At 47.1% G+C, this 26,677-nt stretch overlaps 10 protein-coding genes across 10 annotated transcripts; 5 read left to right on the top strand and 5 right to left on the bottom strand.

The window, feature by feature from the left end:
* Positions 1 to 442: 442 nt before the first annotated feature.
* On the top strand, positions 443 to 2,395 carry L203_102332 (uncharacterized protein; the record flags this gene model as incomplete). The annotated part of the gene is made up of 2 exons (XM_066211759.1): positions 443 to 954; positions 1,009 to 2,395. The coding sequence occupies 2 exons, from the start codon at positions 443 to 445 to the stop codon at positions 2,393 to 2,395; spliced, it is 1,899 nt and encodes a 632-aa protein (XP_066067856.1).
* Positions 2,396 to 3,729: 1,334 nt separating this feature from the next.
* On the top strand, positions 3,730 to 6,060 carry L203_102331 (uncharacterized protein; the record flags this gene model as incomplete). Its single annotated transcript, XM_066211758.1, has 12 exons — positions 3,730 to 4,260; positions 4,325 to 4,449; positions 4,495 to 4,573; positions 4,629 to 4,677; positions 4,740 to 4,827; positions 4,881 to 4,993; positions 5,045 to 5,149; positions 5,196 to 5,578; positions 5,633 to 5,640; positions 5,685 to 5,763; positions 5,839 to 5,930; positions 5,979 to 6,060. 12 exons carry the CDS (start codon positions 3,730 to 3,732, stop codon positions 6,058 to 6,060), a joined length of 1,734 nt encoding a protein of 577 aa, XP_066067855.1.
* A 237-nt stretch (positions 6,061 to 6,297) lies between these two features.
* L203_102330 (pre-mRNA-processing protein 45) lies at positions 6,298 to 8,281 on the bottom strand (the record flags this gene model as incomplete). Its single annotated transcript, XM_066211757.1, has 6 exons — positions 6,298 to 6,781; positions 6,832 to 7,717; positions 7,781 to 7,895; positions 7,947 to 7,988; positions 8,050 to 8,215; positions 8,265 to 8,281. 6 exons carry the CDS (start codon positions 8,279 to 8,281, stop codon positions 6,298 to 6,300), a joined length of 1,710 nt encoding a protein of 569 aa, XP_066067854.1.
* Positions 8,282 to 8,539: 258 nt separating this feature from the next.
* On the bottom strand, positions 8,540 to 12,547 carry L203_102329 (uncharacterized protein; the record flags this gene model as incomplete). Its single annotated transcript, XM_066211756.1, has 4 exons — positions 8,540 to 10,496; positions 10,540 to 11,072; positions 11,116 to 11,544; positions 11,600 to 12,547. The coding sequence occupies 4 exons, from the start codon at positions 12,545 to 12,547 to the stop codon at positions 8,540 to 8,542; spliced, it is 3,867 nt and encodes a 1,288-aa protein (XP_066067853.1).
* Positions 12,548 to 12,689: 142 nt separating this feature from the next.
* On the top strand, positions 12,690 to 14,761 carry L203_102328 (uncharacterized protein; the record flags this gene model as incomplete). The annotated part of the gene is made up of 6 exons (XM_066211755.1): positions 12,690 to 12,787; positions 12,839 to 13,089; positions 13,151 to 14,513; positions 14,560 to 14,616; positions 14,670 to 14,693; positions 14,746 to 14,761. 6 exons carry the CDS (start codon positions 12,690 to 12,692, stop codon positions 14,759 to 14,761), a joined length of 1,809 nt encoding a protein of 602 aa, XP_066067852.1.
* Positions 14,762 to 15,192: 431 nt separating this feature from the next.
* Positions 15,193 to 16,802, top strand: L203_102327 (uncharacterized protein; the record flags this gene model as incomplete). The annotated part of the gene is made up of 4 exons (XM_066211754.1): positions 15,193 to 15,617; positions 15,671 to 15,911; positions 15,962 to 16,133; positions 16,186 to 16,802. 4 exons carry the CDS (start codon positions 15,193 to 15,195, stop codon positions 16,800 to 16,802), a joined length of 1,455 nt encoding a protein of 484 aa, XP_066067851.1.
* Positions 16,803 to 18,390: 1,588 nt separating this feature from the next.
* Positions 18,391 to 19,443, bottom strand: L203_102326 (uncharacterized protein; the record flags this gene model as incomplete). Its single annotated transcript, XM_066211753.1, has 3 exons — positions 18,391 to 18,941; positions 18,988 to 19,062; positions 19,104 to 19,443. The coding sequence occupies 3 exons, from the start codon at positions 19,441 to 19,443 to the stop codon at positions 18,391 to 18,393; spliced, it is 966 nt and encodes a 321-aa protein (XP_066067850.1).
* Positions 19,444 to 19,921: 478 nt separating this feature from the next.
* Positions 19,922 to 21,298, bottom strand: L203_102325 (uncharacterized protein; the record flags this gene model as incomplete). Its single annotated transcript, XM_066211752.1, has 1 exon — positions 19,922 to 21,298. The coding sequence occupies one exon, from the start codon at positions 21,296 to 21,298 to the stop codon at positions 19,922 to 19,924; it is 1,377 nt and encodes a 458-aa protein (XP_066067849.1).
* Positions 21,299 to 21,819: 521 nt separating this feature from the next.
* On the top strand, positions 21,820 to 22,107 carry L203_102324 (uncharacterized protein; the record flags this gene model as incomplete). The annotated part of the gene is made up of 1 exon (XM_066211751.1): positions 21,820 to 22,107. One exon carries the CDS (start codon positions 21,820 to 21,822, stop codon positions 22,105 to 22,107), a length of 288 nt encoding a protein of 95 aa, XP_066067848.1.
* Positions 22,108 to 23,225: 1,118 nt separating this feature from the next.
* On the bottom strand, positions 23,226 to 26,489 carry L203_102323 (uncharacterized protein; the record flags this gene model as incomplete). The annotated part of the gene is made up of 13 exons (XM_066211750.1): positions 23,226 to 23,344; positions 23,397 to 23,445; positions 23,494 to 23,631; positions 23,682 to 23,772; positions 23,821 to 24,101; positions 24,151 to 24,600; positions 24,649 to 24,841; positions 24,896 to 24,950; positions 24,999 to 25,425; positions 25,476 to 25,593; positions 25,650 to 25,759; positions 25,808 to 26,010; positions 26,066 to 26,489. The coding sequence occupies 13 exons, from the start codon at positions 26,487 to 26,489 to the stop codon at positions 23,226 to 23,228; spliced, it is 2,658 nt and encodes an 885-aa protein (XP_066067847.1).
* Positions 26,490 to 26,677: the final 188 nt, after the last annotated feature.

The raw sequence follows: 26,677 nt of genomic DNA, 5'->3' as shown, positions 1-26,677 counted from the left end.
GTCTGGCAGCCGTTGGTGAAAAGGATGCTGGATGTTATCGTCAAGGTCAATACTGCTTTGCCATGCCTATCATCGCTTGAAGCGTTTCAACTTGGATACCGCGTCTATTGCCCCATACAGACAAGCTGTGACGCTATCGGACCGTTCGTTGGCGATTTTTTCTCTCAACATCATAAAGGCAGCCGAGGCAGCTTTAAAGCTGTCAGTTTCAGTTGGCTGTGAATCCTCGCCGCTTGCTCTCTCCCTACGCCTTCGCCTTTCAAAGTGTCCGTCGCGAACCGTCTTGTCTATTTTGGATTACTCTTTTGCCATCTTTATTTATTTATTTTTGCTGACACTTTTGTAATAGTATTCTGAAATCTCGTCCAGGCACAAGATACCAACACGTCGATCAGGTCCGTCTTGCAACAATTCTTCCGCGACTCTGTTGAAATTTCTAGTCATGAGTTTTGTTGCTCCCGACGACCGTACATACTACAACTATTCGCGTGTACCCGGCTCGGCTCACAGCGCTCACCAAGCCGCCTCTCCAGGCCAGAGGATCCACTCCCACGGCTATCCAAAGGGTGCTGTATCCAACGACACGTCCGCCTCAGTCTACCACCACGACCTTGGCCCCGGCAACTCCCACGGCTATCCTCCCCAGCCAATCACTCCGCTCACAGGCCAGGCTTGCCCGCCTCCTGCGTCGACGAGCCAGTATTACGGCATGCCGCCAGGACAGGGCGAACAGCCTATCCCATCTCCACCTCCTAGCAGCGTTAATGGAAATGGCGCAGGTCGCCCTGCGGCGGTTAACAGCGCCGTTGATGCGGCCGGACCGGTAGAGGTTACCACTGAGGGTGTACCGGTGGTGCCTGTTGGCGTGTCGGGTGGCAAGATGTTTAGGTGTAGAGGCTATGGAGATTGCAACAAGGTGTTTACGAGGAGTGAGCATTTGGCAAGGCATGTGAGGTGGGTTGGGTCGAGTTGGATTCGGAGTGACGCTGACGGATCTGTATCTGACAGAAAGCATACAGGTGAACGTCCTTTTCCTTGTCACTGTGGAAAGGCATTCTCCCGTCTGGACAATCTCAGGCAGCATGCCGCTACTGTCCATGCTGAGCAGCCACAACTCAACGAGACGATGCTCGCCTCGCTCGCTCCGATTCATGCCGCTCTTTCTCAACGCGCCAGCAAAGATCAGCGTCGCAGGGGCGAGGTAGTGGAAGTACCCAAGAATGCTATCGAGCGTCCTCGCAACGAACGCAAGACTACCCGTACCAGTAGCGGCGGTCACCAGGGTAGCCAGGGTCCTCAAGATGGTGAACAAAATTCTCCCTATGCTCAGTACCATGATAATCAATGGAGTGCTCCTGCCCATTCTCGGTCTAGGACCGGGAATGGCTACGAGTATCCGTACGCGGCAGAGCATACCGTCATGGATGGTGCTGGACCTTCTAGGCGGCCAAATTCTGCCACGGGCTATGCTTATCCTCAAGAATACTATGATCAGGGTCGGCCACCCACTACTACTGGGACGAGTTCGTCAAGTGACTCCAACATGAGTCAGTTGCCTTATCCATATAGGCCAGTGTCCTCTCAAGGCCGTGAACTGCCAGTACCCGTGCATTATGCCGACTCTGAGCCTTCTTCCGCTGCCCATGGACCGCCTCAGTCTCCCATGTACAATAACAACATTCCGCCCAACCAGCCCAACTGGTCGTCTCCTCCCCCCAATCACTCTTCCTATCCTCCTCACGATGCGACGGCGTACCCACCTCCCGAGGGGTATAGTTATCCCCCTGCTCATCACGGATCGTCCTACCCCCCAAGGGAAGATGTCTATGGGTACCCTCCACAGACGGGATGGCAACAAGGACAAGGGCAGTACCCTCCCCAAACGGGTGCGTCTTATCAACCCGTCAGCTATCAAGGCGCTCCTCCCGAGTCCCCGTTCCATTACCACGCTACTACTCAAGCTGACGGTGTCGGCTATCCTTACCAGGACTATGACTCCCGTAAACGCCGCGCTGACGAGGAAGTTGGAAGTGACGTGCGCAAGATGCCTCGTCCTTCTGCCGAGCAAGCTCCACCTGGTAACAATGCTGGCAACGGAGCTCCAAGTCTCAATGCTGCCATGGCGGCCGAGGCGTCTCGACACCAAGACCCCAGCTGGCTTCCACCTGCTACAGAAAGGAGAGGCAGCTTGGCGATTTCAGCGCTCTTGGGTAGTCCTCCCAGACATGTGAGGAGCAGACCACAAAATGCAGAGGGACAGCAAGAGTATGAGGGAGAGTTTTATGAGCCAATGGAAGATGCAAATGCCAGTCATGAAGACGAAGGTGATGTCTCGGCTGTTAGAGACATAAAAAATGAAAAGATACAGGATGTTAAAACAATAGGGGTGATTTGACAGTAGGAACTATATCAGTGATGTCTAGCTTGATGTTTTGCCCTTCAACAACCAAGGTATGGTAGGGTTTTATGGTAAATATGTAGTATTTTGAACCTCTTTTTCCTTTCTTTTTGAATTTTTCTAGAAGTAATGAGGATATGGGATTTATTTTCAGGATTTCATGTCTTGATGTGATAACCCGTTTGAATGTTTGGGATCGCCGTCTTTGTAATCCATCATCCAGTAGTAAACATGAGTGGGCCAATTAGTTATGAAATATGTCTTGAGCGAGCCTTGCAACACTGTCGCCATGCATACCAGCCGCTGTCTTAGTAATGGTTCAAAAAGAGAGGCTACAGTCACCTTTCGTCCGGTTGACTATCCGTTGCAAACTTTTCTCCAAGAGAATCTTTTTGCAAGTCTTTCAGCCAACACCCAAGATCACAATACAGCAGAGACGTATGAGTGAGCTATGTTGCAGTGGTAGTTCTGTTATACGACGACCACAAGGGTTTAGATAGAGCTGAAGCTAGCGGTTTGGACTCGCTGCAGATAAGTGGTCTGTCGCTCCAGTCGCCTATAGCGATGGACGATTCAAACTTTCAAGTACCTGAGCCATCTCTGAAATTAGTCGTTATCTTTGTAGACGGAACTGGGTTATTCTTCTTCAGCTACAACCTCGAGCTGATATTGATACTTCTGTTGACCTGACTCTGTGGATAAGAAGTCACTTACTACAGGTATGTATCAGGCTGCCCTTGTGCAGCGCTGCATACCCAAGCTTTGCTCTTCGTATTTATCAAGCACTGCATAAGCAACATCTTTCTATGTCAATGAGAAAAGTTGCTCTCCCCGTATTTCGTTGAGAATGCCGTGGCTCACCATTTTGCTGTAAACGATAAGATTCAGGCACATGTAGATAAGATTGTGCCTGTTGCTATTGAGAAATGCCAATTTCTGAATTTTCTCATAATCTTTTTCAACTAGGATGCTTTTGGAAAGACTATTTTCGCTGGGACTCACTGAATAACCTTTAGCAACTATATGCGCCGACCCTACAACGCCTTTTGGGGCTTCCTGTCTAGACAGATAGCCTTGAATCTCACGGCCACATGGACTCTTGCAGTGTACTTGAGTGGTATAAGTACAGCGGGAAACTCGCCATACCGGTCCTTTATACAAAAGACAGCCGTTGTCTCACAAACTTTTGCGCAAACAGCTGAACCACAAGGCATTCATATCACCACACCTTCAGCACGTTTGCCTGTGAATGCCGTCCAGGTCGATACAATGCGTCACTTGCCATTCTTCTCGCATGGTTTTCTATCATCTATCAGCATTTACATCTACACATGACAAAGAAAACGACGCCGATAGCTACCAAAAACCCTCTTGCACCCTCTCAATCACCCAACCCTCCAAGTCTCAGGCCGTCCTCTACACCTGAAAAACCTGGAAAGCTCAAACCAAGGCTGGCCAGTGAGCCGTCTGTAAAACCTGCAGGATACAGATACCAAGCGCCGCCGCCTTACGTTGTCCAACCCGCAAGGACAAATATCATCGCTACTAGACAGAAAAATCAAGGTATCGACAAAAAAGACAAGAAAGACAACCTTCAGGGCTCTCCCATAGAAAACCAAGAATCAGCATCCAACCAACCCGAAAACGAAAAGCAGCAAAGTGCACCACTTTCCCAATCTCAAAAGGTTTTTAAAACGCCGGACCACTCTAGAAGACTCAAAGAGGTAAAGTCCACTAATTCCTCTCAGAAAGAAACCCCAACTACTTTCCCTTTTCCAATTGGAATACCATTCTGGAACAGACACAGAATGTCGGCTCCTCCTCGAATGCTTATCCTCTCTGGCCCAGGACAAGATGCTTTTGTGGCTATGCCCAATAACCTCGAGGCAAGTCCCACATACCTCTAGCAGTCCTAATCCTTTATAGAGAGCCATCCAACTAGCAGCTGAAAGGTTCAACATCTCGACAGATACCCATACGGTACGGCTGTCTTGTAAAGCAGCAGACCTCTCATGGATTGCTGGGTACGCTGGGAAAGCAGAGATATTCCTGTATGTCGTTGCTTACCCGGCTATCTCGGATTGACGAGGCTTAAGTAACGATAATGATTCTTTTCGTTATGTTTGCGATGGAAAGTACTTTGTAAAATTAAAAGTTTATATTGATGAAATAAGAGTAAGTCGTTTTTAACTTAATTAACTATTAACCTTATTAATATGATTGTACCTAGTTGAATTCCTCATCAACGGATCCAAAAATAATAAAGAAAGATTCAAATCGTTTTTAAATCTTCTTTTATATCTGAGATTCATTACTGACGTTGGAATGTCTGATAAAACAGCGTCGGTAAATGAAAAGCCTGCAAAAGAGGTGCTTAGCCTCACAACGACAGACGGCAAGACAGCCACCGCTGCAGGCGCTGTGAGTGGGTGAGTTGGAGGGTGCAGCAAATGGCGAGTTTGCAGAGTAATGGGAATCGCAGGAATCTTGCAACAGTCCTGCCAAAGGGGAGCTTTCTGGGAGTGATGAACGTCGAAGATGGCTTGAGAAGTTTTGTCGGCAATCAACTCGGTCCCAACGAGGTGTTCACCAAGTGTATGCGTCTTGAACCAAGTAGGAGATAATCTTGACGAGGAAGCGGTATAGATGTCCTTCATGATCAAAACACTGCTCGTTTGCTCTTCCGTCCAAGATCAGTTCGACCAAATCTCGAGTTTTTCCATCCTGAAGAGAAATCTGTACGTTTTGTGCGTATATCTTTGGCTAATCAATGTTGAGCTCGAAGTCAATCTTTCAGTCAAAGATTGGACAATCACGGCTGCTTACCCGACCACCTCACTTCTTCCTGATGTGGTCGACGACAAGCGTAAACGTCTTCGATGGTTCCTCAGAGTCCATCCCTCTGGAACAGTCGAGGATCTCTTGACAGGTACCCGATCGAATGGTATCTTTTATGAGATGCTCCCTTCTCCCAAGCCTCGTCCAGGGGTATCGCCTGATCCACAAGCCCCGCTCGTCCCCGCATGGCCCGACATAAGACCCTCCAATGCATGGTGTCTTCCGCAAAGTATCTTTATACCGCATATCGATAGGGTTTTGGAGACGTTGGGTGTACCAGTAGAGAGTAGGACGAGCATGATCACAGGATGGTTGCCTGGGATTACGAGACATAAAAACATTGTGCGCGATCTTTCCTACTTTTATTCTCTGATTTGGTACTAATCGCGTGGATAGGCATATCGGTGTGTGGTGATGGAGAGGAGATGTCAAATTGACGAGGTTTTAGTATTCTGCATAAAAACCAACTTGAACCGTCTACATCCCTTCGATTCATTCCTCCGCCTCAAGTCTTTCTTCGTATCTTTGTATGTTCTTTTCGCTCTTTTTCCATTTTTCACTTCTGCCCAATGATTATCGGCTGATAGGAGTGTCCCATGTAGATTTTGTTCAAAGGCGTGCCAGACTCTGAGTTGAAAGATTGGCAGAATGCTGGGATTTTACATGCAGAGATGGGTTTAGACTGGAGAGGTTCGTAAGTGGACCCAATCGTGTATATGCCAAAAATTAAAGAGCTGTGTAGCGTGGGATGGACTCCCGATCTAGCAAATGAAGAATTGTTTAGAGTAATCGAATATGGTGCCATGGAGGCATTCAATTTGTAGATTTATCAGTTTCAATTTACGAACCTTGACAATTGTTACAACGCCGAACTTGAACCAAAACATAACTATTTTCAGAAACTGAAATCTGAACTAGAATCATGATGACATCTTGTAATGAATACTGTGCATATAACGAGTAATCGAGCGCAGACAGACACGCGAGAGAAGATACATGCAATGAATAAGTACCGATCAGATTGGATAACCTATTAGAAACAACTTTTACCTCTTACTCAACTATTCATCTCTCGCTCGCTTTCTGGCACCGTCTTTGTCATCTGCTGTTCTCTTTCCTCCTTTCTTGGCGGCATTCATAAACTGTTCCACACCAAATGGATCAGCCGTTCCATCCAATGAGATGATCTGGTCCTTCTCAAACTGAACAGGACCTTCTCTAATATCAGCTTTGTCGGCACCTTCAAACCCTTTTGTACCGCCCAGCGCAAATCTATCTTTAGACATCTCTTCTCTGACACCTTCTTCGGTTCCGCCGCCAAAGGCGTCGTCATTACGCGAGGAGCCAGCAGGCTTGTAGATAGCTGCAGCGGCTGAAGATCCAGCAAAAAGTGGTTTATCGTAGAGATGATAAGAATCTTCAGAAGCAAATCCAGTCGAAAGGGCTTCTCGGTTGAATAATCGGGAGTCCAAGAGTGTTTCTTTGGAAGCTGTTGGTTTGGCAAGGCCAAGGGCGATTTTTTCGGATATGTCTCGGTTGGCTTCTCTGTATAGGATGTTAATAAAAGTTACAGACATGGACGTATAAAGACTAGCCTGGCAATCATCTTTGCTCTCATCTCGGACCCCATATTGGACATCCTCATTTCCTTTTCCCTCTCTCTTCTCTTTTCAGCCCTAACCAAGTCTCGCTCGCGAATTGCTTCTTCATCTTCCTTGTCTTCCTCAGCTTCAGATTCGTCCTCTCCAGAGCCGCTGTCATAACCACCAAGGTTCAAGCCAGCGTCCACAGGTCGAGATGAGCCAAGAGGACCAGTGCTAGACATTGCCGGTCTCCCTTCCCTTGCGGCTTGGGCCATCAATCTCAATCTCTCTTCCTGAGCCTCCTTCTCTTTTTGGGCAACCTGTTGCTGCATCTTAGCCCTTTCTCTCACCTCGTCTCGTATATGTCTGTCGGCAATATATAATGCCTCAGAAAACTTGGCGAAGTTGTCATTTATGTGCATATCCTGTAACCCTCGGCCATCTGCAGCAAGACGTTTATCAAGGGGAACCGTGTAACCTTTGTTATTCTTCCAGTTGGAAATACAAGGAGGAATCATCCAATCTTTCTGATCTTGTGCAGTGGCAGGACGAGGGGGAGATTGAAGAACGGGTGGGGGAGGCTCATCAGGACCACGGGGTATTTTCTTGTGTTTGAATCGTGGTGGCTCTAGAGGATCTTCTTGCACTTCTGCTATTTTGATTATTCTTTGCTTGCCCTCGCCAGCAGCCTGATTTGCAGGAGTATAACGAATGTAAGATGCCTCGTTGCTGCCTTTTGGTACATGTTTAGGTTGAGCGGCCTTGATTTTACCATGTGTGATTTTTTCCAGTGCCATCCTAGTACGTTCTACAGTGCTCATAACGGCTTCCTCATCCGGTCTTTCCATAAGGCGTTCAGAATCGCTCACGTCGGTACGGTTAGCCAATGGGACCAAATCTGGATGACTCAATCAGCCACCCACCGAACCAATACAATTGGTGCTTTCGCCCTATAGCTCACCTTTGAAGCTTGATTGAACCCGCGTCCCAGAAGATCGACCGTGTTGTGCAATCGCATCATATCGAACCAGCCCATCTTGGTCCACCTGCAGTGCTAAAGTTGATCCTGCGCCAGTCTAGTAAACATTCTAGTCAGCATAAGCGTATACCAGGAGAAATCGGCTCACCTTCTTCCTTCCCATATCAAGCGGATATTGGGCAACATGGCACTATATTATAGAAGTTAGTGGCAATCCCACAACACAAATCCACCTATTCTCATGGGCATACCTCGGGATAAGCTCCACCACCGTTAAAGTCTGCAGCAGCTTTTGGCTTCCATCCTTTTCTGCTACCGTATTTTGGGATTTGAGGACCGGTGGCAAGGGGAAGCGATGCAGATGAAGACTTATTGTCAAACTCGGCAGAGGATGTGTGGAGAGGAACGGGAAGTGCTCTATCCAGTACATTTAGTCTATCTGTCCTAGATGTTATACACGGCTTACCTCGCCAAAGCAGCCATTGTTATAAATGGATGTTAAAACTTGTTGTATCTAAAAATGCTAACGCAGAAATACCATGAATAACGGCAAAGACATGATCTGTACCGGAAATAGCGGCATTATCATTATGTGGCACTTGACGCTATGAATATATCATATTTAAAAAAGCAATAGCATATATGCGTAAATCATGTACTAGAAATAGAAAGCATAAAAGACATTAAGTATCGTAATCATCGCAACATCAGGTCATTAAAGATGTATCGTAACTTTTACCTCTAAATCTGTTCTCCCAAGTCTCTCCTTCTGGTCCCCGGACCAGTTACCATCTCGACAGATGTTCGAAGGCTTGATGGGGTTTCTCTCTTGTTTAGCCCAGTCCTAGTTGTCGGCGCTGAGGCCAGAGTGACGGCGGAAAGTCGCGGGGAAGGTTTGGTTTTTGGTGCACTTACTCCGCCAGCCATACTCGATACTTTCTTCGCCCCTCCTGTATTGCCCTCTCCTCCCATCGCTGCACCTTTGGTAGAATTGAGTAGCGGTTTCTTTGGCGTAGAGCTCCCAAGCTTATCAATGTCTACATTTCCATACTGTCTCCATATTTCAATCAATCCGCTATCGGTACTTTGCATGCTTTTCAAGGTGGTGCTACTTTTAGTGAGTTTTTGAGTAGTTGTGGTAGAGAGTGGGGATTTGGAATTAGGAGGAACAGAAGGAGATGAAGCAGATGTACGAGGCGCAGTCTTGACCGTGCTATTGGCGTCGCTGCTGCCAATGGGACCAGTCGACGCCGGAGCAGACGGGAATGAAAAGGTAGAGGAGGTAGGTGAACTGGCATTAGAATGTTTCTTCCTTAAGTTCGATGTCGTAGCAGCGGTAAGAGAGACAGCGCTGGGCTTGATGCTTGGTCGTGGACGAGTACTAGTGCCAGAAGACGACTGTCTCGCAAGACGAGCGGCTGTGGCGGCGCTCACCTTCCCTCCTGACGTTCCTAGCCCTGCTATGCCAATAGTGCCTCTGGCTGTGCACAAAGGTGGCATACTTCCTCTCACTCTAGGTTTCCTTCCCATTCCGATCTTCGCCTCGATCAAAGCACCTTTATCCACAGTTCCATTGCCGACTGCTGTCGCAGTCGACGATGTTACTGGCGCTGAAGAATGTCTTAGAGTGGTGCGCCCGCCAGAGGCTACGCTGGCAGGGGTTGAAGCTCTTTCGCCAAGTTTGACTGTATCAATGGTAGCACCATCCCATGCGGGTCGAGGTCGTATGTGGTATGCCCGAGAACTGCGTATAGTGCCCAAATCTTCTCCTTCGGATTCTTCTTTCCCTCCTACCCTAGGGTTACGACTGGGCACGCTCGACGCATTGATAACTCCTGAAGTAGCAGAGGCACATCTTGAGGATAGCATGCTTGGCGGTAGGCTGCCTCTCGCTCTAGCACCACCAACTAACGAAGATGGCGACATAGTTCTCTCTGCAACGCCAGTACCAGCGAATGCCGCGCCGTCAGATGAGAGGGGCCGGAGACGTGTAGAGAATTTGGCCGTTTGCGCTTCGCTAGGGATGGCATTGGAAAGACGTTTGACAGGTTTAATTGTATTTTGGTTTGATTGAGCCGTTTGGTTGCGTTGAGTCAGTTGCCCCGAGAAGCCGGTTGTGTTGGCAAAAGCAGTGTTCACACGAGAAGGTTTTGTGGAAGTAGATGAAGGTCGAGGCCGGACATTTCCGTTACCAGTGGTAGGTGCAGAGGGGTCCCTGGGTTTTATCCTCAAAGCGGTTGTTCCTAGCCCCAGTCCATTCTTTCCATTTCTTCCCGACGTTGCATCCACACCAGCTCGACTCGGGCTTCTTTCAACCCGTGTCGTCTGCTTGCCTGTTGGTATAAGCGCGTCCTTCACATACGCGAAACTCATTACACTCTCTTCCTCTGACCACCCATCCTCCTCATCCGTATCTGCATATCTTAACGTCTGCTCAAATGACCTAGAGGAAGAAGAGGAGCTGTACAGATTGTTAAGGGAACGTACTTTGGACGGAGTCAGTTTTTGTGGGGCAGTATATTTGGTCGCAAAAGGGGGCATGGATGGATGAGTTAAGGGGTGACGTAGGTGAGCGTCGCTCCTACCGTCTCCTCTACAAGAAATTATATCGCTGTTTGTGGCTAGAGTTGGAACGCTGGTTGACCTGGATGGAGGCGAAGATGGTCTTTCTTGAGGTTTATCAGTACCTTTTGTTTCACTAACAGCGTTAGCTGTTATCTTTCGCTCTTAAGACAGCTCACCCTGTATCCTGGTCGGGATGCCATTCCCAGACTTTCAGAAACTCATACATATTTCTCTCATTTCCCCTTCTCGCCCTTCCTCTCCTATCCCTCTCCTCTTGCTCCTTATCTTTATTCTTCCTAGTCATACCACCAGGACCAGTGAAGTCCGGATGGACTATTGTAGAGAGAGGTAAAGAAGTCGTGTCTGTCTTTTCACACAGAAGTGAGACGTCTGTGAATCGGACGATCCATAAATTGTCTATCCCAGACTTTGCGATAGAATCTGCACTTTCAGGCTTGGAACCCAATATACTCGAGAGGCGTCTAATTGATCTTCTCGGTTTAACACCTTGATCTTCTTCCCCCTTTTCAATTTGCACTCGGATTGCATTAGTGACAGGAGGCTTAAATCTTGTCCTTAACTTTGTCTTGTGCTTTTTTAGCTTGTCAAGATTCACGTTAAGCGAAGCCAACTTTGACTGAGCGTCGGAAATCGATGCCAAATGAGTTTCTGCAATTAACAAACGGTGTGGTTTAGGAGCCATCAGCACCTACAAGCGTCAGCCTTACATCACAGCTCCTACACGGACTCACTTTATCCCCGTCTAGACCGCCAATCCTCGCCCAAGCATCCCTCGTCTTCTCTCTTTCTTCCCATCCGATGCGATCATCTTCTAATTCTCTGACAATGCCTTCGACAACTTCCACCATACCCAGTGTATCTTCGTACTCAAACAGACTGGGGTCTGTCTGAAAAAGGAGATTTTGAAACATAAGCGGGTAATGGAGAAGTCTGTTGAAGGGCTTAGACAAGGAAATGGATAAAGAGGGGAGGGCGAGCGAAGAGGCGTATGTGTCGAGAAGATTAAGGTGTTTTGACAAATGAAGAAGAGAAGTTGAAATGTTTTTAGAAGAGCGTTTACCCAAGTGACTTGGGTCGTAGAACGATTGTGCTTGGTCGATTTGTCCAAGTGCTTTTTCAAGGTGCATAACATATTTACTATATTCTTTAAACATCGCGCACTGTCTGGTCTTTAGTAATGCCGAAAGTGAGTATGATATACGGAACAAGACTTACATGTTGAGTGAAAATATCAGCCAGACTTCGGACTAGTGGAAACTCATCGTCATATCTCTTCTTCAATGCCTTGACAAGGCGAACATGCCCTTCTAGTACTCCTCCAGCGAGTGCTTTCAATACTATCTCCAAGTCTTTTGGAAGCTGGAATAGTTCCTTTGATTTAGCCAACTCCTCTGGCATCAGAGCAGGAGATACGGCTGAAAGATGCCTATGGAGCTTGTTGAAAGACGATGGAGGGTGGCAAGACACTCTACTTGAATTTCTGGATCCAAAGGCAGGATACAGGTTGCTAGACGTTCGGGACAGCGGAGGAAGACTCTGATGGCGCATGGACACTATGCTTGTCTTTTTGTCGAGCGGCGTATTCACCAAAGCATTTGCTGCTCCACCAACAAACAGACTAGACGGATAGTCTTCGGGTGTAACAGGAGGCGCAATACTTGATGAACTGTCGCTCGCGCCTGCGCCTGCGCTGGCGGTATACCTTGCAGCAATAGGCAAATCCACATCACGACTGATATCCGTAAATGCAGGGCTCGCTGCAGAGCTAGCGCTCACCGAAGCAGATCTCAAGGACCTCTGTCTCGACAGTCTGCCGCTGTACGTAGTGTCATCTGGGTCAGTTGGATCAAAGTCTATGCGTGGCGTCGGTGTTGCTGAATTGGGTAGCAAGTTGCGGATAAAGACGTCGTTGATCTCCAGCAAGTCATCCACATATCTCTGCTCTGACGATACAATCTCAAACAACACCTCTTGCCGGTTTCTTTCTTGCGGACTGAGATTAGCAACCAGATCAGGGCCCACCTGCTGACTCCATGAGCTGGGCAGCGCGATATAGCTGCTCGTGTCGGACTGTATCGACAGCGGTGATGCTGGAGGTTCAAAAGTCACTCTACGTTCTTGTTGTATTGGCTGCTGTTTCCATTTTGTCAAAAGAGCCTTCATGGTAGATGAAGTAACATGAAAGAAAGCAAAACAAGCAAAAGCGCTGGATTAATAATTATTAAAATCGTATTACGTAACGCTTAGCAATCACATGTTTAGTGAAATGCCCGCTTCATTGCTTTTTCTCTTTTACCATTATACCATGACTCTTCTTTCAAAACCATCCCGGTCTTATGCTCATGTTGAGCATGACAAGGATGGCCTTGGATCGAGGGCGAAGCGGCCGGAGGGATTTAAGACGTTTAGGCCTCGTAAGTACTCCAAGTCGTGACGGCAGCTGACGGCCAACAGCCATTTCCGAGACACACCTCAAACGCTCGCTTGGCTACGATCCACATCCAACTTCTCATTTTGCGCCGCTGCCGTCGGCATTCCAGTCGCACAGAGTCAAGAAAGAGCAGGCGTTGGCGGGGCAGAGGGCAGAGGCGGACCATTTGCTCCAGCCGCCACGCAGGACGGCGGGAGGATTTTCGGGATACGCCGCCCCATCACTCAACAAGAGTCCAAGTTCATTGTCATTCAACCCGTCATCAGGTGCTCGGGTGGGAGTGTATATTGACTCGAGCGGCAAACTGCATGACACTGAATATGACCCCTTTGCAGGTGTGGCGGATATTACGAGGGCAAAGTCAAAGCGCCAATCGGCGTTTGGTTCGTCCCGTCGACATTCCTCATCCTCGTCCTCCAGTAGTCAGTCTAGTCACCAGGCTGGAAGCAGACGGCCGAGCATGGATGTTGGCCGTGCCAGGGTAGATAGAGAAAGGGAGGAGGAGGAAGTGCGCAAGAGGCTGGAAAAGCAGAGGATGGACGATGTGTCGAGCTACGTGGCCAGGCGTCGCAGCTTGCTTTCAGAACGGGAACAAACCGGTAGAGGCTCACCCAGTATACGTTCGAGTGAGGATCTTCCTTCTGCTATGACTTTTGTGACGGCACCACCTTCTGCCAACGGCACGGCCAAGTCGACAGGTAAATCTCAACAAGTGTATTATTATCCTTCTCCTCTCTCTCCATCGTTTCCATTCAACCTTCCTTCTGCCAAGACACCTAATACATCTACTTTTGCTGGCGCCGAAGGAACTCCACCGGAAAAGGCTACGGAAATGACGCTGAAATCACCCAATCCGTCACCTCTACCTATGGAACCGCGAAAGAGCAAGGTGGAAGTTAAGGATGGGACAACCAAGATTATCGGGTTTGATGGTCCCCTCCGTCCTTCTCCTCTCTCTCCGTCGGTGCTGCAGCGCTCTCCCACACCAACAGATGGATTCCTAAGTCTGCGTATCCGTTCGCCTTCCCCTTCTTCGACTCATCTAACCCCACCTGCCCCTCCTTCGGCGAGCACTTCCCACTCGAGTGGCGAATTTGATCGCTCTCGATCACGCAGTCCATTGCCTCATCGACGGGCAACGAGAGAAGGCATCTACCCCGAAACTCCTGCGCAGACAAAGAAACGCCAGGAGAAGGAGCAGCGCAGATTGGCAAGTGGCGGTAGACCCCTTGTAATCAATACTGATCTTGTACCACGCTCAACTTATCAGTCTGGTGCAAGAGGAAGGGTTCTCCCAGAGATTGAAATTGTAGAGGATGACGATCCACGTATCATTCTCCCCAGAGAGGGAGGGAAAACGACCCGGATACCTAAACCCTATCTGCCCTTCCCTTCTCACTCCAGTCAACCTCGCGCAGCACGTAAAAGAAGCTCAAGTATCGCCTCTCACTCTCACTCTCACTCTCACTCTCATTCTACGCTTCCTTCACCTCCTTCATTTGCCAATTTGGACAGACCACGTTCACTCACTGGTTCTGCTAAGGGCGGAGGAGGCGGTGCAGGGAGTTTGGTGGAAGACAATGGAGGGTACTTGCCCTCGAGATGGGCGAGTGGAGATAGACATCTGAGAGTGAAAGAGGCTGATCGGGAGGCATATCGGCCCAAAGAATGGGGAAAAGATGAAGGTATAGAGTGGCAGTAAGTCGCAGTGCTAAGCAAGTGACAAGCTGACTTGTTGGAATAGTCCTGGCGCAAAAGATCAAATCAAGCGAAACTTAAAGGACATTGCCACCAGTGCGAGGTTCAGCCTGTATAGAACAAAGAAAAAGTTGTTAAGGAAAGCTGAGCTTTGAGTGGGCTGGAGGGGAATCGATATGAGTGAGTGTATGAACTTGACAGTGGAGCCAATGTGATTGCTGACATGAAGTAGAGGAATTTCAATGTAGCTTTACGCCCATAAGCTCGTCAAAACCGCATACTGTCTTGGATACATGTTGTTTTTGTCTTTATTTTTTTTTGGGATTGCTCTAGAAAAGTTGTATTTTTTTTCTCGTTTTATTTACACTCGTTTATTACCCACCTATATACCCGTCCTTGCTCCAAGGCGAAATATCTTGAAATGGCCACTCTGACAAACCTTGGAGATGCACATACCTGACGAAGCTGTCAGTCGTAGGGCTTCAGATATCACTCTATGTATTGATGCATACACACATCATGACACAATTACAAAACCAAAAGAATTGAAAGATATAAACATTGGCATTTGTTTTGAATATGATGGAATGACCTCCACCTCCACATTTTGCCATCTTTTTCTGCTTTTCTTTTATCTTTTTTACATTTCGACTCTACAAATATATGTATATATAGGATAATGTCTTTTAAACGCAGGATCCCATTAGCCAACTCGCTGCCTCCTGGCGCTGTATCGTCCGTTACCCATGTTCTCCCACTCCTGCCTACTGGTCTTCCATCATTAGATGACCTCCTAGGCGGTTCAGGTCTACCCTTTCACGCTATATTACTCGTCCTTGCACCTGATACGCAAAGTGCTTGGGGAAGACTGGTAGAAAGGTATTTTATGGCCCAGGGCTTGATGACAGACCAAAAAGTGGTGCTGGTTGGACAACAAGAAGAAGTTGAAAACGTTGTGAAGGGCTGTATGTGGGTTGAAGGTGGTACGGCTGAAGCAGGAGATGGAAGTGAGAGCGAGGGCGAGGGAGGGGTAGAAGGAGGAGCTAGCAAAATTGCGTGGCGATATGAAAAAATGGCCATGTTCAAGACTACCGTCTCAGGCAAGTCTTGTCCTTTTACTCAGCTTGATAAGTAGATTGACCATGATCTGTAGGCAGCAGTTCCAACCTTTCACTCATGACCACCATTCCTTCTACCGTTGTTGAAGCCAAACTCCAATCTGGCCAACTGAGCTACATTTCTGTTAATCCTGATGGTCCGTCTTCAAGCGAAGGCGATTTGCTTGACCAAGTATTGAAAAATATCTGGGAAAAGTTGGAAAAGGCTGGTCAATCAAAAGTAACAAGAGTGGTGATCCACGAGCTGGCAAGTCTTGACTGGGGAAGCCTCTCCATCATCGCAAGTCTCTCTCACTATGCTCAGCTTTTGAGGAGCTGACACATTGGTAGAGTATCAATAGATTCATACATTCTCTTCGAGCTCTACTTCAATCCCGACCTGCTTCTGCAATCATCACCATCCCTGCAAGTCTGTTGCATGCGCTCGGCAATGATCGTGAGCGGGTCGTTAGGAATTGGGCATGGAGTGTGGATAGTTGTGTCGAGCTCAAGGGCTTTGCAGGTAAGGATCGCTCTCTTGCTAAGCCATTCCTTGGACTCAATTGGGATTGTAGACGATCCGACGTTGCCATTAATCTTCCCAACCCATGGTCTTCTTACACTCCATTCCTATCCCACCTCGTCTGCTCTCTTGCCTCCTACACTCAAACACTCAACCCTTTTGGGCATATCCCAATCATCCACGGCTTCTTCATCTGGTGGCGGCGGCGCAGGGGAGAATAACCTGGGCTTCAGGCTAAAGAGGAAAAAATTTGTAGTGGAAACAGTTCATCTCGGAATAGAAGGTGGTGTAGGAGAACGTAGGGTAGAAGGAGACGTCAACAAGGCGTTGGATGGTGTTGGCTCAACCGATTCCCATACTTTTACTGAGACAGCATCGACAGGCGTCGAACCTGTACTCAAAACTACATCTATCGGCATATCCAAAGAAGACTTACCACATGGTGCAGACTTGGACAACAAAAAGCCATCCAAACCGCGAGTTCGTGTGCGATTTGGAGGGGAAGACGATATGATCTTAGTCACAAAAGCTGGAGGTGATGAAGCTGAGTCACACTCACAACATCCTCATAAGCATGACCATGTTCACGAGCATGGGGCCGAATCAAGGCGGAAGGGACCGCAGAGGGTAGCGATGAGGCATGATCGGCCAGACTTGTACGAGTTTTAGAAGATATCTGTTTGGTGAAGTGGTGTACTATACGTGTAAGCTGTATGAGATACTTGTAAATTGAAAAGACCCAACTGATGGACCATTCCTCACTTTTCACCTCTCTTAGCTCTCATAAATCTTGTAGTTTATTTGCTAACGTTTCCAAGTGTCGCCAAACCACAATTTCATGTTGATGAGCTATACAGTTCTTCCGTCTCATTCGTCCCTCTCCCAATCCTCTTACTCTCGTACTCAACAACTGCAATTCTTCAGGATTGGGCGTTGCTTATAACCGAGTGACTCAACATGTATAAAATCACTTTTTGACAAGTTGATAGCTATCCATTTGAAGTGATTAGTCTAATCTCCATCCTCTTATCATTTCGTTTGCTTTGAAATAGGTCAGAGACTTCGTATCATCAGATTCTCACAGTTAGTCCTTGTGGCCTGGCCCATGACTGCTTTTGCCTATCAACACAACGCTCAATCAGGATTAGGGTGAGCAGCCATAAACAAACCGTAAAAGAGATAGGAAGCAGTTCATCATGAATATCTTGATATTTGTAGGAATGTGCCATAGGAAAGATTGCTTGAAGCTGACAACGTAATATACTGTTGACTTGCATGAAACAGTTGCCCGGTATGCTACGATATATTTGTATTGCATGTGACAAGACTGCCGTTGAGGAGATTGGTCAAAATACCACTATTTAAAAAATATGAGGGAAGAATTGTAATGGAAAAAAGTTCTCTGTTGATCAGCAAAAGAAGCCTTACTATCAGTCAATCGTTACAAATCCTCAACTGTAGATACGCCATGCCTTGGTTTCTATAGTTGGTGTTAATAATTACAGCTTACACACATCTAGTACTCATCTCTGACTTTGACGCATTCTTACGCAACATTTGAGAGAAGAACATATATCAAGGTGGTCGGGTTTCGTCTTGATACTATAGCCGTTAATTCAAGTTTCCCAAAATAACTGATGACAGAATCAGTCTTCAGCGTTGATGCTTGATCCAAGTAGTTGCAATTCCTGGATTTACGACTAAATTCAGAGTCACAACCAAGATATTACCAGCGTATTAGTATTCAGCCTGCACAAAAACTTTCGAACCCAGGCTTCGCAATGTACCGCTTATACGTGTCTCCCTCGGCATTAGCTCAATCTTGAAATATCATTTTGGAAAAGAAATGCTGCGAAAAGACAATTCCACGTGAGCATTTGGCAAATGAAATATCATCAACCTTCTGCATCGTGTACAGAGAAGTAGAAAAATAAATGCCAGGCAAAAACATAAAAGAATGATATGGGGTATAGACAAGATTTGGGGAAAAAAGATCCTCCACAGGGTATCTCATCAACATCAAGTCGATATCTCTCTCGTTTCCACAAACACCTCACGGATAAGAGTAAAAAAGCGTTCTACACACATTCCCATCAAAATGTTTGAAAATTAGGAGAAAAAGGTGAGAGGGGTAAAGCTCGTAACGAAAGATGCAATTTCGTGTGATATGATGATATAAATCGTTACGGTGTCAACAAGACATTATGATTGTCCTTTTTTGCACAGCCGAAAACTATTGATCGATACAAGACCCCTTCTAAGCCTTGAGAGCGGCCTTGACGACGAGTTGACCGTATTGGGCGGCAAGTGCGTTGAAAGCCTCAAGGTTGCCTTGTACATTCACTCCCACAGAGGCACCATTCGCTCCAACGGCTGCACTCACATCAGCGCCAACACTGATAGAAGCGCCTTTCGCGCCGGTGGTAGCGTTTGAAACGACAGCAAAGGGATTGGTGGTGTTGGAAGTGCCCGAAACAGAAGCGGCAGTAGGGGAAGTAATCGAGTTGGTTGGGCTGGACGTCTGGGAAGTCTGTTGAGTAGGCGAAGAGGTGGTTTGACTGGAAGGCTGGACCCATGACGTGGAAGAGGAAGAGGGAGGCACTGCAGGAGACGAAGTGGTAGTGGGAGGCACATAGGTAGAGGTAGGAGGCACATAGGTCGAAGTGGGCGTGTCGGTCGTCGTTGGTCCAGCAGGGTCGTCATTGAACCACCAAGTGATGTGGATCGTGCCAGCATCCTGCCCGGCAAATTGTGTAAAGAGACCTGGAGACAAGTCAAGTGACCCATAGTCACAAGTGGGACACTCATCTACCACCCATTAATATCACAAAGGAACATCCTGCACGCCACTCACCCATGATCTGAACGCCGCCAATTTGCTTGCTACCCATCTGGATAGTAATGTACTTGAAGCACTGCGGGCCGGGGTCTACACGCCATGAGCTTGGATCGCCTCTCGCCATCACTTACATCCACCACCATACTGGGCAGAATTTAGAGCGACCATAAAGTCGCCGTCGTTCGAATGCTGACCACAGGCACCGAGGCCAGTATAGTAGAACGTGCCGACACCGTTAAACGTCTGGCCACGTGGTACGAGCGTCCTGTTATCATAGTGCTCCCGTTCAACAATGGTACGGTTGTCAAAGTGGTTCTCGCGTTCGATAATGGCTGGTGCGTCGCTGTCTCTCTCGTGATTATGCCCATAGTTTTTGCGGACGCGCTCGTGGGAGCGCCTGTGGTGCGGCGGACTGTGAGCTGCCAATGCGAGGAGCGGAAGGAGATGAAAGAGGGCGAATAGAGCAATCATAGTCGCTGAGTTTTTCTACGTGTTTTTTGGCGACTTGATGAAAAGGTAAAAGAGAAATAAAGAAAAGAAAAGAGTGTGAATGTGATTGAAAGAGTGGCAAAATTAGTTAACTAGCGACTATCAAGAAGAGGACCGTGCGTCGACAGAAAGAATAAATAATAAGAGAGAAAAAAAAAAAATGAGTGAAAACATAAATGGCAAGCTAAAACGAACCGTGCACCAAACAAAGCACGTCCCTCCCTTTCACTACTCCTTGGACTGAGCTTAGTCCTTCCCCTGGACGTCATTGCGGCGATTAGGGATTTCACGTTTGATCCCGTTTGTGGCACCTAACAGACAGAGGTATTCATCACATGGCAAGTCCTACAAAGTAAAATATATCACGACTATTCCCCATAATTATCTACAACGGCAGTCTACGGCCAAAACAAGGAGACCTTCTGGTAGATGCACTCTTGGCACCATTATACAGCTGTGTCTAAAAACCCTTCACAGCATTATTCTCCCAGGAACCCGCGATACCCAAGCCAAGACCCATGCCAGCCCTCATGGCCTTCTGGGATGCATGCCAGTTGGGTTGCATTGCGGGAGGCAAGCTCATCTGGAGGTCGCTCAGCGACGGCTGCCTGTCGTACTTTCCGGGATATACGTTAGCCATAAGCTGCTGAGCGAATGCATCCCCCATCTGACCTCGACTCTGCATTTCAGCCTGCGCTTGGCCAACACAAGCAGAAGCATCCACCGCGAGATCCGCGCTGGGATGTTGAACAAACATGACGTTGAATGTATTGCCAGTCATGGGATTGAAACTTTCTTGCGCTGCATGGGGCTGTGCTTGGAGTTGAGTCTGGATAGGACTATGTGCAGCCCGAGAGTGAGAGGAAAGAGAGCCAGATCGAGATGGATGGTAAGCAAGCTGTGAAGCATACGACTGTTGTTGCCATTCCATCATTGGAATCTGGGCTTGGGTTCGGGCAGATGTCTGAACCTGAATAGTAGTCTCGGCAGAGGTGGATTGTTTAATATCCGATGCTGATTGAGTAGAAGGGGAAGACGTGTGGTGCATCGCCTGGTTTTGACACTCATTTGCCGACATTGGAGGAGTGAGTATCGTAGTCCCATGTGAATCGACAGGGGAACAGGTATTGGAGGAAGCGTCAAAGCTAGTGTTGGTGCGATCATTGACGCCATTCGCAAAAGCCGGAGTTCCATAACCCATTGTGGCAGCAGCTCCCATACCATACGCAAAGTCGGCGCTCCAAAACCCAGAACTAGGTAGGGCCGCCTTGTCTTTGGCTGAATGTGGGGCAATAAGCTCGCCCATGCCCTCTTCTTCTTCTTCCATTCCCTGTTCTCCATCGTCCATTGACGCAAAAGTCCCAAAGATTTCCTTTTCAACACCTAAAACTTCCTCCATGTCTTCACTCCATCCTTGGCCTTCCTTCATTGCATATCCATTGATACTTCTCCACTCGTTGACCTCTCTCAATAGCTCATCTCTCTCTCTGGCGATCTCGCGAAGGAGTTTGGATGCGAGCAGGCGCTGATTACGCTGAAAAGTAAGGTGAGAGATGGATTCGTTCACAATGGCAGATTTTGAAGGTCGTCGTGTCACGGCAAGAGAAGGAAGCAGACGAGCGAGTACAATAAATTTACCGTTTAGAGTCTCGCGGCGGGCCCGTTCAATAGCATTGTGCTGGGAACGCTTTTCGGCAGTGTTGACTCTCTTTCTCGGCTTCAAAGGTTTCTTGGCACCATCGGTGGTGGCCATTGCGGAAGCAGGAACAGAGATGGGAGGCAAGAGAGCCGACGGCTTTGCCGACATTGGGGTGGACAGTGGCGAGAGGGCGTCCATTGTTGTTGTTAGTTTTTGAGAGGAAAGGTGCCGCGAGACGGATCTCAAACGTGCACAAGGGGGTCGAAGAATGCGTTGACGTTGGTTTATTGGCCCAACTTGAAGAGTGTATGTGTTGACTTGCAAGAGTTAAACGTATAGATAAAGCTGCGTAAGAGTGCTGGACTGGGTCGCGAGCACTGGATGTATCAATCGAAAGGTGGTTGACCGGCAAGTGATCGGAAAGCCAGGCAGTTGGTTGGAAGGAATGTAGCCAAAGGGAGGTGAGGCAAATTAGAATTTTCAATCCAAAGTTCCATGGTGGTGATGAGTGATCAAGAACGAAAGGGGATACGATGTGAACAGATGGAATAGAGTGGCAACATCAGCATACATGGTCACTAGACAGAGGCGGATGCCTATCCAAAAAAAAAAATGAAAGTGCTGCCGAAAATGCGACGAGACAGTTGTGAAAGCAAAAACACAGCATCAAGACGCGAGAGCAAGGATGGATAGATGGTCAGCGACGACGGCCGGCAACGATGGAGCCGACAGTGATGGTCGCGTCCGATGTGTCTCGTACCATCGCCACTGACCTTACTAACACCCATCCTCTCTACTCCTATACCCGACCTGCGCTGTCGACAGAGTGGCCGACAGTTCACGCGACAGGTTCTACTCAAATGATTGGGGAACGGAACCAAACTCACGAGCAAGCGGTATCCAAAATCACAGCTGAGGAGGGCGTAGCTCGCGTTGCACGAGAAGTTGTGGACTCTCGTCTCTCTCTGAAGCTTCAGCTTGCGTTGTTGATAGAGACTTGCCGATGAAATAATAAATTCTCTTCAAAAACGAAAGAAAGAAAGAAAGAAAAAGATAAAGAAAGAATCAAAGCTATTTTTTTTCAGTCAGGTGTTGGAAGGAAATGAGAACGAGGGGGACAGATTCAGGAACATTTAGGCACCCGTGCCTTCAGCTCCATGTCCGTTTTTTCCGGGAAAATGTTTCCTCTGATGCTCCACGGGAAGTCTGTCAGGAACGGCGATCTAATGAAGACATTCAGGGGATTCGGCTTGCCAAACAGGGACAATCTATTCTTATTATTTTTGTTCCCGATCTCTATTATTATTATTTCTTGCAATTTTACCGTATTTGTGTTGGTTATTTTTGTAATTCAAGGCAATAGAATGGAAAATATCACGATTATGTAATCATTGAAAGCCCTCTGCTTAACGACTTGTGACCCTTTTCTGACTGAATAGATGCTTGTAGGGTAAACGATGATATGGAAGACCGAACCGGAAGCAAATATATCTAAATCTCAGATAGCGGACAAACAAACACCGTTTGATTGGTTTGTGAAACAAACTCCGTCTGTAGAAATAGCTGTTCTTTAGTTTTCCATCGATCAAGAAGAATGCCGGCCGGAACATAGTTGCTGGCATCAAGTTATAGGCAACATGAGATGGAAGATGAATATGTCCATTTGATGAGCGTCATCTCTTCCTCTTACTCACAGTCATTTGCTGTAGTGATCGTCTAGGATATGAGTTCTTGTTCTTTCATGTGCCTTCTTGAACGTGTTGATTGAATTTTCAAGGGATATGGCGGGACAGCGTAATGGAACGAGTGGCAGATTGGATGTTGTACAGCAGGTGATCGTTGGTTACCACCGTAGATGGATACATTGTAGCGTCTAAAGTGAAGCATAGATGTCAGTTTGTGTCAGATGTTACGCTTCCGTAGTGTCCGGGTCACTTGAGCGGTATTGTCATAATCGTTGTCAAACCTAGCAAGATATTTATCAATAACAGTAAGCCTATCAGATACTCGTCTTGGCGGAAAAAGAGCGTTTAGTGCTCGATCATTGTTGTTTTCGAAGCAACAGGATGAGAGAGGGTCAGGAAGGTTTATCGGTCAAAAATGAAATTACATCTTTTACACCGGATTACATCAATGCAGACATCTTAATACTCCTTCTCACCGCACTGAGGGATCCTTCATTGAATTTGTATATCGCTCGAAACTTCTTTTGTGGTGGCGCCTTGAGTAAACTATCCCCGACAACTACCACAAGATCGATCAACGCGTTGCTACATATCAAAGCGACGACTCTTACCCTCTTCCTCAATGACAGCAACAGTACGACCAAAGAAATCCGTCACCGGCTAACAACACTTTAGCCGCCCTTCAGTTGAGTGAATGATTGGACTCACCAACAAGGTTTTATCCACATGTGTGTTTGTTATCTCACTACCCTTCAATCCATAGGCTTTCACAAACCCTTTGGCGCCGGTACCAGAACCAGTCTCAGCTTTCACTACACCACGTCGACGTAGAAGCTCGGCTTCCATCTGTAAACAAACACAATTAGTAAGCAAAGGGACAAAGTGGAAGAACATACAGCTTGGGAGACGAGCTGACGAGCTGCAAAACGTGAAATCAAAATATCTTCAGCACGCTTGCCTTCGTAATGTACAAAAACATCGATTGGTCTAAAAAATCAGCAAATGCTCTGCATATCTTACGCAGTCAGTGCTCACGGCTCAAGTCTCATCATTGGCTGCCCATTTTCTGCCTTTTCCTTGTAAAAGTTGAGACCTAACGGAATCATCAAGTCAACCAATCGATCAAGAAGTGCTTTTTCTGCTGGTTTGACAATGTTGGCATTGACAGGATTAAGAGGTGGCGAAATGACTCGTATAAGCAAAGGAATGAGTTCTGTGAAAGTCGTTGTAGCGGAGAAGAGACACCGTAGAATAGGAGGAAGGTTTGCCTTGAAAGCAGTAGCTATCTCTTCATTTGAATTGCGAGTCTGAAAAGCCTATACACTCTTTAGCATGCAACAGAAGCTGAAATGAGAAGCTGTGTACGTCGTAGTCCGCTTTTGGGTATTCTGCAAGTTTTGAATTATTGGCAGGCGCAGCCAAATGAGCGTACCATGCTCCTATACCCCAAGGTATGTATCCCATCAGTTCCCATTCCTGTTCAGCCCCGACTCTTCCTTGTAGTCTATCGGTGAATTCCAGCCATCCATGAACCCCGTTCAGATTCTTGAGTGTTGCATCAAGAGGTTTAAGGTTTGGATAATGCTCAAAAGCACCCAGGATGAGCTTGTCGTAATCGCCGCACGACTGCACAATGGTTACGACCCGAGGAAGATAGTGCGAATCATCAATACCTTTGTTACGACGTTTTTTGGTAGGCAGCGGAATGAAAAGCGTGTTCCATGCTGTTTGTAAAGTTGATCCGATGTCCTTCAGGCCCACTGAAGAAGAACGTATAGCTGCTTCTGTCACTACATTGGATCTGCTCTTGATAAACTATAGACATCATAAACGGCTGCATACATTTACCATGCAATAACTCACTTGAAGAGTGTTGAGACAGCTTCTCACATCTCCGCTAGTAATTTCGATCAAGGAGTTGAGGGATCGAGTGTCACTTTCCAGATTTTCACGGGTGCAAATCTCACGTAACCTAACTACAAGAGACTGCGCTTGGGGTTTGCGAAACCGAACAATACGCGCGTAGGGTCTCAATAGACGAAGGGCAGGAGCATAACTATAGGGAAAAGACGTCAGCAGGTGCAGTACTATGCTCCATTTTGCGACTGACAGATCATTACAGATGCAAATGATGGGTCTTCTCAGAGGTCTAGCGGGGGAGTTTGCTATATTTGTAATTAGCGACTCTTCGTGACATGCTTTTAGTAACCAACATTTTTTTTTGGCAGGTATATCCTGTATCAGTCTGATTAGAGCTTTTACAAAGCCGCCTTCTCCGCTTCCTGCCCCATCCACCTCATCAACAATCACGCAAGTAGGTTTTCCCTCAGACCCCAAACCTGACCCTGCATCGATTGCGTTTTTAATTCTGGTCTGAACTGTGTGGTAGCTTCTATCATCAGAGGCGTTGATCTCGAGTACTTTATAGCCAGCATGCTTAGCAACGATGGAAGCAAGTGTAGTCTTGCCGTATCCAGGAGGACCAGATAGCAAAAGCACACGCTCGCGAGGACGGCCCAGAGGATCAAAGTATTCAAAGGTGGTATTTTCGTCGCGATAGCGTTTCTTGCCTTGAAGAACTCTTTTGAACACACATTTGTCCCATTCCTTGAGCCACTTCATAACATCGCGATGTACTCGCTACAAACATGATTAGTTCCAGTGTGACACCCAATCGAGAGGCGATATACATCTTCACCAAGTAGGTCGGCGAAATTTTTTGGTCTGTATTTGTCGACCCATAAAGAAGTAGCCAGTTGAACTTTTTCAGTTTGTTGCGCATGTTCTCTATCAAACTGTTTCTGCAGCCTATACCACATTAGCATCCCAAGAACGAATCGTTGAGTGTACATGTAAGCATTTACTTTGCTGCTTTTTCTTTTGATCTCAGTTCTTCGACTTGCGCTAGAAGTTTATGCAGAGGTGTTGTCACCAGTTCTCCTGTATAACTTCCGTCACCATCATGCCGTACAGCCTAAACAATAACTGTCAGACCGTCCATGTTAACCCGTTTGTTACTCACTTGGATAGATGCAATTTGAGGTTTCCATCTTCGCCTGAAAGAAACATAGCCTCCATTAGCGATGGCGGCTAATAAGGGCGGTAGTGTACATGATTTAGTTGGTTGAACCAGTGTGCTTTCGGTTGCTATCACCGTTCCCAATGAACGAATTGGAGATGCGACATTGGATGTGTCAGGAGGTGGTGTAATATTTATGCGTGACGCTATCAACAATGTCATATCCTGTGGTTAAATTCGGCATTACAAGGCAGCACATACAGGAAGCAACAGGCTCATCAAAGTCGAATATTCCAGTAGATATAAAATCGCCATTGATTTCCGTATTCTTTTGGTTCGCATTATATCTATCTTTCTCCTCCTTGGTACGGTCTAACTCCGCCATTTCTTGCTCGAGTTCCACCAGGGCAGTCTCATCTTCCAACATTGCATATTCTGCTGGGTCGATGTCTGGTGACGGAGTTGATAACAAGCGTCTTTCGCGTTCACCTGAAGCTCCACCCCATCTGGTTACTTTGACTGCGCCGTCGGATACACCCCTGGACTGGCTAGTAGCTACTGGCAGGGCATTTGATGAACTGGAGGAGCCGTCGTGACGCATCGATAACTGAGCGTGTCCATCAGAATCAAAGTCAAACACATCTGTAAGCTCAAATGCAAGCCCATTTGTCGGTTGCTCAATCATGCTAAGTAATTCTTATATTCGCGAATCAAAAATTGAACAAAAACGAAGCAAATTGAAAAGACAGTATATATGCAGAAGATAACAATTCTTGAAGACGCGACGCGTTTTCCAATCACGTCTAGGGGGACTTTTAAAATCATACTTAGTTTTGTATGTTTGTTCATCCAAGACAATCTCTATCTCTACAT

The sequence above is a fragment of the Cryptococcus depauperatus genome, chromosome 3, assembly GCF_001720195.1.
Source record: "Cryptococcus depauperatus CBS 7841 chromosome 3, complete sequence".
NCBI lineage: Eukaryota > Fungi > Basidiomycota > Tremellomycetes > Tremellales > Cryptococcaceae > Cryptococcus > Cryptococcus depauperatus.
The sequence above is the reverse complement of the archived record's forward strand: the minus strand, read 5'-3'. Positions and strand labels throughout refer to the sequence as shown.